Source organism: Parasteatoda tepidariorum, chromosome 9 (genome assembly GCF_982258835.1).
Source record: "Parasteatoda tepidariorum strain Cologne lab strain chromosome 9, Ptep-v5.0, whole genome shotgun sequence".
Classification (NCBI taxonomy): domain Eukaryota; kingdom Metazoa; phylum Arthropoda; class Arachnida; order Araneae; family Theridiidae; genus Parasteatoda; species Parasteatoda tepidariorum.
The window spans coordinates 78657286-78672526 of NC_141763.1; the positions used below are offsets into that span (position 1 = coordinate 78657286).

Here is a 15241-nt window from a genome sequence, read left to right on the forward strand (position 1 = left end):
ACGATCTGTTGATGAATGAACGGATGTATGAATAGGTCCGCCCTATAAAACAGGTGTGACGTTTGGTGTGGCAGAAGTCGTATTCTTGGTCATAGATGGCGCCACTGAGAAACAAGAAACGCACATTCTGCCTTAAATTTGCTCGGTTTCAGCAAGCAGGCTTGCTCGTGTGGCAAGTGGCATTAGAACCAGCCAACACAACCAAGGTTTGCCATGTTTTGAGTGTTATTCCTTATTTGACTATATTTGTGTAAAATAGCACAGTTTGTTATATTTTGGGTAGCCATCATAGCAAGCTTGCGGAGTCTTCCGAATTCATACGTTGTTTGTTTCGTTGAAAGTTAAATTGAAAGAACATGTTATATCAAAAATACTAAAGTATAATAATATTGCGAGATTAGGCATAAAAATCAGTTGGAAATAATAACCCGGAAGTCTTATTGCAAATTTAAACAAAGCATACATTGGCTTGGCGGTGATGTTTTGAAAATTGTATTATTATTATTAGGCATGTCGATCTACAAAACCGAATTTTATTTATTGCTTTTTTAAAAAATTTTAATGTTATTTGACTTTAAAAAAACTTTATTTTGATCAATCTACTTTTGAAAAAATGTTTAACATCTGAAATTAATGAGGTTAAAAATATAAATATTTTCTTGCAAAATCAATGTTTTTATGTTAATTAATAAACGATTAAAATGTAGCCATTTGTATTTTAAATTAAACAAAAGGTATTGGCTCAGTGAGAAAAAACGTGTGCCCAAATTAAGGTATTTTTCAATTGAAATTCATGAACAAAAGATCAGAGTTACCCTAATACTATTATTATTATTATTTTATACGCCATTATACCTTTTCAGAAAATAAATGTTTTAATATTACTTAAATAATCAATCATATATTTCAATTATTTTTAAAATTAAGATGTTTATCTATTAGAATTTACAAATAAGAGAAATAACCTGACAAACAAAATAAAAGAAAGTGCAAAAAAGAAAACTTACAGTATAATAGGTATTCTGAATTTCACCAGGCTCAAAATGAACAACTTTAACAAACATATCGTCAACCTATTAAAATTAACATCAAAACATTAAAATATTTTTGAGCCATTAAGACAAGAATTATATCCAGAAATTATAAAAAATAATAAATTAGTTAACGCTGTTCTCCATATATTATTATGATTGAAATTGAAATTAAAAATTAAGTAAATACAAACTAAAGAAATATAAAAATCAGTTTTTAAAATAATTTAGAATTATATAAATAATAAACAGGGAAATCTTACAGCATTATTCTATACACAAAGATGATAGAGAATCTTAAGAATTTTATATCATTATTCTATCAAAAATGATAATAGAGAAGTATACTAGAATATCTTAAAGATGTTAAAACATTTTAGCACCAATAAAGATAAAAAAAATCTTAAGAATTTCAAAGCATTTTTCTACTGATTAAAATACTTAAATTTCTTAAAGGTCTTAAAAAATTTTTGTATCCACCAAAACATTAAAAACATTTTTAATATCTTTAACCCCTTAACGATCGGTTAATTTTCAAGAAAACGATCATAAAAGTGCCTATTTTTTTATCCCTGAAAATTAGATAAAAATATGTGTATGAACAATATATCTTATTCATTTTTAATTTTTGATTTGTTTTTAGCTTGAAATTTTAAAAAATTAAATTTTTAGGAAAAGCCAACATTCAGGACTTAGTTGGTTTTCTATCAAGCAAGGAAAATTTAAAAAATCTGTGTTTTAAGCATTAAAACAGAATTTTATTAAATTTACGCATAATATAAATAGAGATTAGTAATTTTTTCTTGTGTGATAAATTTCAAAGCATGAGATACAGAGGCCAACGTCACAATCTGGACAGTAGTACCTAGAGCCCCTGAATTAGACAGGCCGACTCATCATCTATTTTTGCTCCAAAGAGCTAACATAAGCACAATACTAACATAACGTTAACTTGTGAACTTTTTTGCTCCAATATTGCTTGATAGGTCAGCTCTGCCAAGTTTCCTTCATCTCTTTTCTACAATTTCTACAATTGCCTTAAAAATATCCTGGTACTGCCATCTGGTGTGTAAAATGAGAAATAAAATTTTTCCGGGCAAAAGAAATTAATTAGTCTTTAAATTTATTAGTTTTTAAGTTTTATTAGTTTTTATTAGTTTTAAATTTTTAGTTTATTAATTCATTGGCGCGTCACTACTGAACACTCCAGCCCGGAAATTTCACGGGAGCGAGAAATAGAGGGCGAAACCTCACCCCGTCATTTTCACAGGAGCGAGAAGGAAGGGGTTAAATATTTCCGTCGGTAAAGATATTAGAAAATTAACAGAATTTTGAAACATTTTTCTATCTATGAAGATACTAGAAAATCTTTTTGATTTTAAGACATTTTTCCATCAAAAAAAAAAAAAACACTAGAAAACTTAAGGATGGTTTATAATTTTCTGGTGGTAAGGATACTATAAAATAAAGCTTCTGAAAATAGTTTTGCATCTTGAAAGGTATTAAAAAACAATTTTAAAGCAATTTTTTCAGATTAAAATATAAGAGAAACTTAATGATATTATAAAATTTTTCCATCGAAAAAGATACTAAAAACTTAGCTTAAGTATCTGACAACATTTTTATATCTATGAAGATACTAAAATATCTTATAGTTCCGAAGTCATTTTTGCATCCATGATGATACTAAAAAATTTTTAGGGACCTTAAAACATTTTTCCATCTATAACAGAGTCTCGATTGTGCGAATTTCCCATAAGTCCGAGCTAGTGAAAAAAAAAATCAGTCTTATTCCCATACAATGAGCAAAGCACACACACAACACGTGGAACGATTACTACGATTGGTCTCACGATGATTACTACAATTGCATGTTGAAAAACAAATGTGTGTGTTGAACACTGAAACATGCGAACAGTATGTTTAAACAAAAAACAAACAATTATTTTAAAGTACAATTAACCTGATGCAGCAATATAATGAAGATTGTGTTTTTGTATAATGCAGTTATTGCACTCTGATCTTCTAATGTAAATAAATTGTCCTTAAATTTAATAGATAATATAATTTAAATACTGAAATTTAAAAATTACTTTATTTCCATTTGTTTAAATATTCAATAAATTCTAAGTTTTCGATAATTCGAGCTTTCGAAAGTTCGAAGTAGGCTCGGTCCCATTAGCCTCGAATTATCGAGACTCTAATTGAGATACGAAAAACATTTTAAGGATCTTATAACATTTTCTTTCGAAAAAGATGCTAGCAAATTTTAAATACCGCCATGTGGGGCTACTTTGTGCAGCGGGGGCTACTTTGTGCAGCGGGGGCTACTTTGTGCAAATTCGAATTTGCCACTTTTCAAGTGCTGCTATTCAGTATTATATTTCTTTCACGTTAAAAATGGGTGGAATTTGAAGATAGAAGTCTCCTCTATTGCTACAAAAAAATTTTCGATTTTTAAAACAATCTCAGAGTGTGTTTTGTTTATCCAATGTCAACAACTTTCTGAGAACGACGGACGTCGAAAAGTGTGCGTGGAAACTTTAGCTGTGAAATGCAAAGACGTTGATAAAACAATTGTCGTAAGTGCAAAATTTTTTATTTATATATTAATAAACAATTATATCATGTTAGCGTTAAAAAAATTTTGAAAATTAATAGCAAATAAACGGAAAATTTAAAAAAAATTCACTGTGAGGCTACTTTGTGCAAAGTTTCATTCGTTTTTTTTTCGACAGAAAAACTGTTAGACGTTATAAAAAAAATACCTGGAACGAGAAACTACCGTGATTACACTTTAGAAAATCTGCAACAATGTTTGCAATCAGTTGCTGGTGGTATGTCGATTGCAGAAGCTTCTCGGAAGTACAAAATCCACAGAAATACTATCTCTAATAAAATTCACAAGAAACACGTGAAACGTGCTGGTAAACTATTATTTTTATTCTACAAAAATTTTTCTAATGAATTAATCAAACGATTTAACACATGAAAATATATTTTATAGGACATCAGGTGATTTTGACAGAAACTGAAGAGCAAGTTCTGTCATGTTAATTCAAGCATGTTATGTTCAAATTTATCAATATTATAAATGTTAATGAATATGTAATAATTATTATTTTTGAAATTATTATTCTTGTTTAAACTCAAATGTTTTGAAATAAGCATTCTTTTTAAGAAAAAATTCTTTATAAAAAATGTTTTTTAACGCTGAAAATTATTTTCAAACTAATATCTTTACATATCTTAATGTTTTTGTCATTAAAAATGTCAACAATTAACTTTTTTAACAATTTTACATCAATATTTTACTAAAAACATGATTATTAAACTTAATTCCTAGCGCTGCACAAAGTAGCCCCACTTGGGGGCTACTTTGTGCAAGGTATGTTTTGACTTATTATTTGTAAATATTACATACAAATAATGCCAATATTGATCAAATTCACTCGTCTGAGTCCAGTTATGAATATAATATTGATAGATTTTACTAAAGTTTGAATTAACATAGTTTTTTTTACATGTCAAAGCTCAAAAACTGCGAAATCCTGCACAAAGTAGCCCCATATGACGGTATCTAAAAATATTTTTGCATCTAACAGAAAAGATATATTGATATTATTCCAAGATACAAAATAAAAAAAATAACAACATGCTAGGACTAACATACCTTGAGTTTTTGAGAACTACTTCTTTCTATGGCAACATATGCTTCATTTGTTGATTTAAACTTATGTTGCTCAAAATGGCCGACAGCCTGGTTTCCAACGTATCGCGGATCATCTGTTTCAATCTGGAGTTTTTTTAAAAAAAATTAAAGTTAGATTTGTTCTTTAAACATTAGAAATTTATTTAGTTTTTATATTGATATAAACATCAGTCTTTAATTTCATTTATGCCTACTTGGGTTTAAGTTTCTAATGCATATAAAATCTATTTCGTTTTATTTATTACGAAACAAAATATAAAATGATGCATAGTTTAACATTTTAAGACAGAAAAATGTTAAAAATTAATGTGCAATAAAAAGTGAGATAAAAAGCTAGCAAGAACTTAAACTATTTTTTCTTTTAAAATATTAACGAAAAAATTCATTAAATTTTTTTAAAAAATATTTTTTTTCTTTCAGTTAACTTCGTTTTAAATAAAAAAGGATTCAAATGAAAAAATTTTAAATTCGGATTGAGTAATATAGCGAAAAGTCATATTTCTTCCAATAACGAACTGTTCCTTAGTAATGCTTCCAGATAGACATTATACATGTTTCCGAAATTTTCTTTAGATAATAACACAGCATGCAGGAACTTTTTTCATGCCTATATGGAAATCGTGGTATTTATCACCAAAACGCAGTAAATCAGCACTCTCCTGAACATATAAAAATGTGGCTGCTCGTTATATAATACACTGAATTTTGACACTGCGGAAATTAGGTCAGTAAAAAAACTCACCGTTATGGATACAGTCTCGTGATGAATTTCCGGTTGTAATTCGAAAGAAACTTTTCCTTCATCATCACTAACGGCATTTGTTTGAGTGACTTTCAACTCTTTTGAGTTGTCCTTATTACTTTTGGCAACAGCTCTCAAAATTGTGGGGACACCAACTGCAGGTCTTCCATCAACAAAATTTATATCTGCCTAAAAGATACAATTTGCAAAGAAGACAATTTAAAATTCAAGGCAAAAACATTATAAAGAATACATGTCTTAAACAAATCTATAAATTTTGGGCGAATTTAATCAATTAATAGAAAACAACACAGTGATAGCTCTTTGAAACGGAGTGAGAAAAATTATGTGAAGATAAAAAATTTAGGCTTTTATATCAAGCCTATAAAAAGTAACGACATTCCAAAAATTTAAAATTGTGTAAAGATAATGTGGAATGTAATATAATATATTTTTAAAAAAATTAAAAAAATATCTTAAGAAACTATAAATTAAAATTTATAGTTTAGATTTCTACATTTTGATAACAAATACAGGGCTAGTCGAAAAGTAGCCCTTTCGGAAAGTTCCCCCAAAATAATATCTATGATAATCTACAGTAAAAATAGTAACCTATGGAAACCATACCCTTAGGAAAATTTGCCATAGAGAAACCTATGGTAATCTATGGCAACCTATGGCTACCATAGAAATTTGTATGGCAAGATACCATACGCCTATGGTTACCATACAGATTTGTATGGCACAACCCCATACGCCTATGGTTACCATACAGATTTGTATGGCACAACCCCATAAGCCTATGGCTACCATAGAAATTTGTATGGCAAGATACCATAGGCCGATGGTAACCATAGAGACATGTATGGCATTTATATGGCACGTCACCATTCTCCTATGACAAACATAAAAATGTTTAGGGCAGTATACCATAGGCCAATGGTAACCATAAAGATTTGTATGGCAGTATACCATAGGCCAATGGTAACCATAGAAATTTGTATGGCAGTATACCATAGGCCAATGGTAACCATAAAGATTTGTATGGCTGTATACCATAAGGAAAAGCTGATCTAGATTCCCACCAACGAAACAACATCTTCTATGGAGTCCTCAAAAATATCTTCTAAAAGAAGGAAATATCAATTTTTTCACCCCGAAGTTAATTAAATTCAACATGCTATCCCACAAGGTATTCCTGGTGAGTCTTTTCCGGCCTCCGGGTGGCCAATTTTTCCATTTTTGAGTGTTTGAAATCCGATGTTCCACTGATTTAGGCTTAGAGCATCAGACAGCCATATTAACGTGTATTCCACCACTAATGGAATCTTTCGCTAACTTTGGCTACCTATTTTAATATTTTTTCGATCTCATTCTTGGTCTAAAACATTTTATTGCAAACGCATATGCGATTATCTATCTGATTTTATTAAGTTTTTAATTTCCGGCTGTCTGGTACTTTTATTATCGGTATCTTTTCAAAATATGTCGCAATTGGGTATAGGTTTTCGCTATGTTAAATTTTGCTATTTGTTAACGCTGACTCTGTACACTTTAATTAATATCTTGATATTTATATTTTTATCTAAAATTTTTATATTTCTTTCTCCCAACTGTTTCTGATTAAACAACATCTTTCTTTTTACTTTATCCCCTCCCTCTGATTTTATATAAATTTTTAAAGTCACATCACTTTTCCATTATTGATGGTGCTCTATTCCCATAGCAATTTGTAAACAATCTTCATGATGAAAAACGCAGTTAAGTTCTTATCATCAAGCCAGATCCATCATTTCTTTAATAATTAAAATTTTTTAATTCTTTTAACTTGTTCCGCGACAATTTCATTTTATTGCTGTCATATATCAATATCAAAGTCAGTGTTTACATTCTCATTAGATTTTGATTTTAATTCCAATTAGGTTCTTGCAATGCTTTTTTGCATTTTCTTACATATGTTAGGGTTTTATATTTTTATTTTGTGTTTAATTTTTGCTTGCCATTAAGTTGTTTTTTATCATGCCTCTGCGTTTTACTATCTTACAACTAATATTTCTTAAGTATCCACATATACTTGTACAATGTTCTGCTACATATTTATACATAGCTTAGGGTCATCACTTAACTAGATTTGCTGGATTACTGGTTGACAATTATTTTGCTTCAATATCATCAACTGGACAGTCCCTGGTAATATCATCTGCTGCTGTTACCAAATATGCTTTTAACAATTTATCCTTTCCTTAAGTTTACAACTTTTTCGTCCCTATACCTAATTAATTTTTATTTACTATCCCTGACCAAGTGTCAAGAGCATTTATTAATTTTACCAATTTTAATCATGTCTTAAACATGTTTTGTATTTACCATTGTTTCTATATTGCGTTCTCTTTTCTAACTGGGCTTAACACAACTCAACATAAATTTTCTGAGTTTTATATCCCTCACTAGTAGGGGATCAACTAATTTAGCCTGTTTTCTATTTTTAGCTTTTCATAGTCTAATCATCTTTTTTATAGATAAAAGTTTGGTCACTTGCCACCACTGGTTGCACCGTTACATATTCGGCTTTTGTCCCGTTTGGTCAATTTTAAGCTAATTTCACTTCGACCACCTCTTTATCTTTTAAGTTTTCATAGTATTTTATTGTTTTAGTAGTCTGTTTAATTTTAAGTTTAGTATCACATATCAAAATTTAAGAAATTTTCATACTCGCTCCGACCATTATTTAAATTCGGTTTCTTTTGGGTTCCTCTAATATCTGACGCTTATCTAACTAATTATGATGCCAATCAATCAAATTAAAGTTTTTTATACTCGCTCCGACCTCCAGACCCACTTTCTATTTTCTTGTTTTTTACAGTGTTAACAAATATTGGTTGCCTGTACTCAATATATTTTGTTCCTAATCAACATTAACCAATATTTTCCCCACTCACTCCGACCACCGGACCCATTTTCTAACGGTTAGTACTAACCATTTAAAATTTATTTGAATAAGAACAGCATTCAGAAAGGATTCTTTAAGTGAAACAGGGGAAGTTTATCAAAGAAATTTTTTAAAAAAGCTTTATGGATAAATAGTTATTCTGGAATTATTAAGTTTTGCATTTTTAATATCCATTGCGAAAGATTCTTGAAAGTAACTATTTTTTGATGTATGGTAAAATATCAACGAGAAATGTTGCCATAGCTGTATGGCAAAGGTGTACCATAGCCTATGGAAAAAGATTTCGTCATAAGCTGTAGCACAACTTAGTTTTATGGCAAAAATTTGCCATATAAAAAAATGCCATAGGATATTCCTATGGGGTTTTGCCAATGGCAAAATTTTGTCATACACTTTTGCCATATACGTATGGCAAAATTTTGCCATACATGTATGGCAAAAATTTGCCATAGGATATTCCTATGGGGTTTTGCCTATGGTAAAATTTTGCCATACAGTTTTGCCATATACGTATGGCAAAATTTTGCCATACATGTATGGCAAAAGTGTATGGCAAAATTTTGCCTTAGGCAAAACCCCATAGGAATATCCTATGGCATTTTTATGGCAAACCTATGGCAAATTTTCCTAAGGGTAGTAATTTTAATGGGTTCTGGCAAGACATAATAAACCAATGGTTTTCTAATGAAAATGTGAAAATGAGCCATGCCCTCATGGCAACACACCATACATTTATGGTTATCTTATGGGAACATCATTATATAGTTATTATGAAGTTTCTACATTTTGCTTACATTAATGGGGTTAGTCGAAAAGTAAACCCTTTGGATACTTCACCCAACATAATATCTATGGTAACCAATGGAAACCGTAGTAATTTGTATGGTATTTATATGGCAAGATACCATAAGCCAATGGGTCTCTTATGAAAATTTGAAAATGAGCCATACACTCATGGCAACACGCCGTACATTTATGGTTACCTTATGAGAAGTCCATGCATATTTAGCAAGTTAATGGAAACCCATCATATGTGTAAGTAATAAGTTTGTCTAGGTACGATAAAATACCGAAGGGAAAATTGTTGACGTGCTGTATGGCAGGTGTGCGACATAGGAAATGTTCACCATGCCAAAACTTTGTCAAAAGCATATGACAAAAGTGTATGGGAAAAATTTTCCAGTGGCAAAAACCCAAAGGGATATCCTAGAGGTTCTTTTATGACAAATATATGACGAAGTTTCCCAAGGAATTTCTTATGAGCAGAATACACACCTCAGTGCGTTTCCATCGATTGAGAACTTTGGAAGGAACAATCAGTTTACGTATGTCAGACTATTGCTACTTATGCAGAATAAAAAAAATAGATAAATTTAGGAGGGACATTTTATGCATTTTTTTCCATTATGATTATTTAAAACTATAAGAGTACGTAAAGCATCAATGTACCTCAAAAACTGATACAAGACCAGGTTTGAAATCTTGTAGGCATCTTTTGAAAGATATACTGAATGGGGATTTCGCAAATATTCCTCGAGAGTCTGTTGCAACTTCTTTGTTACCACTAGCATTATCCACTACGGTAGCTTCAACGACTAAATGGGAACCTTCTATTTCAGGGAACCATCCAATATCCTTATGGTGAGCTAAATTTTTAGTATCTAATCTCAATGTGTAGGAACCATCATCAAGCTGAAAAGGAATTTCTATCAAATGCAAGTTCTTTCATCAAAAATAATTTTAAAAAAAAAGAGAATAAAACTTGTACGAAATAATTTCCGATTAATAGAAAAGAATTTAGAAATGGCATGCTTAGTATTCAACACAATGTTTCAATAAAAGTCTAACCGAATACAGTCAATAAATAAGGAATCATAGATTATACATTTAACGAATTTCAATAGTACCATTACTCTTCGCTTTCAGAAATGGAAGGACTTGTGGGGGCGGAGATATCGACGATGCCAACCTTCATCTATCAAAAGGTACCTCGTGATTGAATCAAGTTAGCATGTCTTACATACCAGTGAATTGAAGTTTAATTTTCGTAGTGGTAGTTACGCCACATTGCTCCCCTACCAGAATTTTATCAGGGAGAGAATTCGATGAATTGATAACACTAGTTGCTGTACTTGTGAAAGACCGGGAGAGCTTTGTTGAGTGCTGAATGTGAGAGGTGTATTAACATCACGTCGTAGCGTTCGTTGTTGCTCTGTGTTGCATTCACAAGTAGCAAGTCAACTGTTCAATGTCGAAGTAGTCAATGTCGACTATCCGTCGAAGTAGGCGTTACTGTCATGATTTTTGCGAAGTGGGCGTTACTGCGTGTACAAATCACGTCCGGAGGTCACCAATGTGGGGGCGGAGTTATCGACGATGCCAACCTTCATCTATTAATAGGTACCTCGTTATTCAATCTCGAGGTACCTTTTGATAGACGAAGGTTGGCATGGTCGATAACTCCGCCCCCACAGACTGACAACTACTCTGACAGAATAATTCATTTCACTACACAAGCAGCAACATTTTCGTCTCATCTCGATTTTTTTAATTACATAGTTTAATGATCTCAAACTGATTATTTATTAAATGTCCTTATAAGCAAAATGATTAATAATTGCTCATGGTACATAAACGTTACACCATTTTCTAAAAGACATGCTTATAACTGTTAATTAAATTTTATTTATTAAGAAAAATCTTATACTTTTTTTGTGAACCTGATGAATAAAAAATTCAACATCTCTCTTTTTTATTTGTTTATTTATTTCTCGAGGCAACGGCAAACGTGTTAACTAAAGGTAAGAGCTAATGCTCTTCATTCCTATACGATTCTTTATTATACTACTACTTATATTGTTCTTTATTACATTACAATGAAAAAGAAGAATTTTTTTTAAAATTTAAAAGATATCAAAACAATTACGCAAACAAATAGGTAAATATTTTTATATTCATTCATTGCTTTATTTAGTGAGTCAGAACACTTTTAAAAAAATCAGTTCAAAGCTTAATCATAACATCGGTACTTTGAATCATAATGTGGCAGAAATGTGCTGCAACCTCAATTAAGATGTAAATTATTTTCTAGTTAAAACTGAGTTTACTTTCTAATTGAATCTTAATATCGTGTTAATTAACGAAACACTATAAAGTGATTCAACTTTGCGCCCTATTGAGATTACAACAAGGTTGAGCAATATTATGGTTCAACTTAGCTCCATATTAAGATTGCAGCAAAGCTGAACGATATTATGGGTCAACTTAGCACCACATCGATATTTCAGCAAAGCTGAAAGATATTATGGCTCAACTTAGCCTCATATTGAGATTGCATCAAAATTGAATCATAACGGTAAAACATCAATAACGCAAGAAATTAATACTAAATATCCGTTGCACTCTCCAGTAGATCCCAGCTCATGTTGGAATCAAGGGGAACGAATGCACAGGTGCCCTTGAAAAGGAAGCACGCGACGAAGATCAACCTCGAGCTGTCACCTGCGCAGATGCGAATGCTGTTGCCAGACGGAGGTTATACAACCAGCATTTTAGCAAGGCAACAATCCCCGATCTAAACTGCCCAAGAAACCTCTCCTCTACAATAGCTAGGCTACGTACTAGACATTTCAAGGGCATGAAGATCTCACGCACTCATATAAAATACTATCCCATCTGCAAGTACTGTCCTCATTTGCAACTAACACCAGACCATGTGCAACCAGACCTCATGACCAGACCTCATTTGCAACTAACTCCCTCTTTCAACTTGGAGCACCTCCCATCGAAATTCTCCATGGCCATCGGGCTCGCTCCAGAACTTGCAAATCTTGTTATCAAGACTTTTGGAGGACTATAATCTTTGCACTAGCATAGACACGACAACAACAACATCAAAATTGAATGATATTATGGATCAACTTAGCATCATATTGAGAATGCAGCAAAGCTGAACAATATTATGGTTCCTCATGCTCCAGGTTTCAAACAGTTTTAATTTGTAAAGTAAATGAATTCTATTTCCTTTATTTATTTATTTTTAAATAAAAGGTACTAGTAAAGGAAATACATACAAAACACATCCCTTCCACTCGCCCGTACTAGGGCAGAAGTCTCTTTTATTTTTTGCTTACAGTTGTGTATCATTATTATCACAACGGAACTTAAGTTAGATATGATGCTTATAAGCGAAGATCCTGTGTAAATTGCTCATACTGCAATATTTATTTTCTACAACAATTGCATAGTATCTGTTAAAAGTCGAAATTTTTATAAATGACAATTATACGAGGTGCATCCAGAAAGTAAGTTTCCCTATTTTTTTCACAATTTTAGGAACATATTTATTGGCAACAAGTACAGCAATGTTTCAGCTATTTTTCTACTTAGCCACCACCAGAATTGAGACACTTGTCGCATCGTGGGATCAACTTTTGTATCCCTCTGTCGTAGAACCCTGCCGCCTGTGACTGGAACCAGCGTGTGACAGACATCTTCAGCTTTTCATCTCTGCCAAAACGCTCACCGGAGGACAGGAATTTCTTGAGGTGCAAAAGAGCGTGAAAATCGCTAGGAGCAAGATCAGGGCTGTAGGGTAGATGATCAAACAACTCCTAGCCAAATTCCGTCGAAACACCTGCTGTGAGTCGAACCGTATGTGGACGAGTATTGTCATGGAGGAGCACAATAAGCATTTCAAGCTTCTTGTTTTGAATGCACGTCGCAGTTTCCGCAGTGTTTCACAGTAACGGTCAGCATTTACTGTTTTACCACGTGGTTCCCTTCACAGGGGGCAGAGTTCTACGACAGAGGGATACAAAAGTTGATCTCACGATATGACAAGTGTCTCAATTCTGGTGGTGGCTATGTTGAAAAATAGCTGAAACATTGCTGTACTTGTTCCCAATAAATATATTCCTGAAAGTGTGGGTTTTTTTTTTTAAAAAAAATAGGGAAACCTACTTTCTGGATGCCCCTCGTAGTTATGTTTAACCGTGCTAAGCGTGGAAAAAATAAGATGCCAATAGTTTAAACCAATAAATGAAAATAATTTTCGACACTCCATCTAAAAAAGTGAGGCTAGTCATAATCTGACACTTTAAAAAGTATTCGATAATAGTGCAAGTTTTGTTGCATAGAACTCTCTCACTCGCCTCTTTAGGACCAATTACAGCAAAGAAAACCTGTCTGGCAGCCATCATTTGTTTTACTCCAAGTCGAAATGTTACCAAACCATTCACTTTCTTTCCATACACAAATCTAAAAGAAAACAATACCACAGCATTAGTAGGGGGAAAAACATATTTTTTGCGTTATCCAATTTCCAAAGAATATACATAGAGGAAGAAGTCTAGCTTCCGTAGACATAATGTAAACCAATCCCCCAAGGCTAGGTGCTGTCACTGTACATAAAGAAAAAAAACCACAGTTACGGGCAAAACAGCAGAGATTCTTGATTGAAATGGGTTTGCACCCTCCTCTCCTCACAATCACTACTGGGGTTGGTTTTTTCTTACACTATTAATAAACAGTACTGCATTTATAAACTGTACTGTATTTATAAACAGTACTGTACTATTAATTAAGATATTTCTCTGAGTATACTTTTATATCATCCATGTTTATAAAATCTGCTAATAAATTGTGGTATGGAGAGAATAGAAAGACGAGAGGCAGCGTACCCAACCATACATGTAAAGTTGCCCAACAACCGGTTCACTGGTGACGTACCTCCTGACTGTCACTTTACTTCCTATGCTCATGCGCTGGATCTTAGTACATATCATATTCTGCTAAATCTGAGTATGCTGTTCATCCTATAAGTTGTTTTAATGGTGTAGCGTACCACCACACCAAGCAGTTGCCCGCGTTAGTTACGTATTCGAAGAGTTGGACTTCTTTCTATATTCTTTGCCTATTTCTAAGCTTACCAATAAACTTTTTCCAGCCCAGCTAACTTCTTTTATGAATTGATTTTAATCTTTTACGCAATATTTATTTCTGACTCAGCTGAGGATTTATAATATCCAGTGTCAAATACTTTTTTTTTGGTCTTCTGTTGCGTTAAATATGTTTAGCTTTAGAGTTTAAATCAAGACAGAAATAAGAGTCAGCTTTTTGTTTCTGAAACACAAACCTACCCAACCTTAGTCAAACATTCTCAGAAAAAAAAGCTCTATGAAACTTAAGCAATTTGATCGGAATATGTCGTGAAAAACATATTAGTATACTTAAATTGTATATCAATATACGACACTAATATTAAGTTGTCTTTAATTTACTGCGTAAACATGTTATTCAGCATTTGGGACAAATAAATAACTGCCTACCTTTAACTATTATTTCATTTACATGAATAAGTAGTCAAATGATAAATACAATATTATGGTAGTAGAATAATTTCCCATTATTAATTCCATCATTTTACCGAGAATTTTGATCAATAGCTATTTTATTAACTTCCCGCAATTACCGATAATTTTATAATAACCAATTAACAATCATATTCGATTTTTAGGCACAAAAGCTTCGATTATATTTTGCTTATTAAAACGAAACTGATATTATTTGTTTAAATAGCAGCATAAGTTATGGTCAATGGTCATTTTGGACAAACAAAACTGAGTTGATAAACTTTTGAGACCAACTCAAAATACAGAAATGTCTTGAGTAAAAATTAACAATAGTTTAAAAAGCATGGAAAACCAAACATTTTTAATAAATTACTTTCATAATAATATTGTATTACTACTTTAAATCTCAGAATTGGTATCATAACTTTTAGACACCTAAATTTTAAACTCATT

At 31.9% G+C, this 15241-nt stretch overlaps 1 protein-coding gene across 3 annotated transcripts in view; it reads right to left on the reverse strand.

Moving 5' to 3' along the window:
- Positions 1–15241, reverse strand: part of LOC107446216 (A.superbus venom factor 1) — a 91791-nt gene that overhangs the window by 58319 nt on the left and 18231 nt on the right. For all 3 annotated transcript variants that reach the window (XM_087152209.1, XM_087152211.1, XM_087152210.1), the window contains exons 8-12: positions 13589–13694; positions 9885–10127; positions 5486–5674; positions 4705–4827; positions 1008–1073 (exon numbers count right to left, since the gene is read on the reverse strand). In XM_087152209.1, the coding sequence (XP_087008335.1) occupies positions 1008–1073; positions 4705–4827; positions 5486–5674; positions 9885–10127; positions 13589–13694 (727 nt within the window). The remainder of the gene's footprint in view (positions 1–1007; positions 1074–4704; positions 4828–5485; positions 5675–9884; positions 10128–13588; positions 13695–15241) is intronic.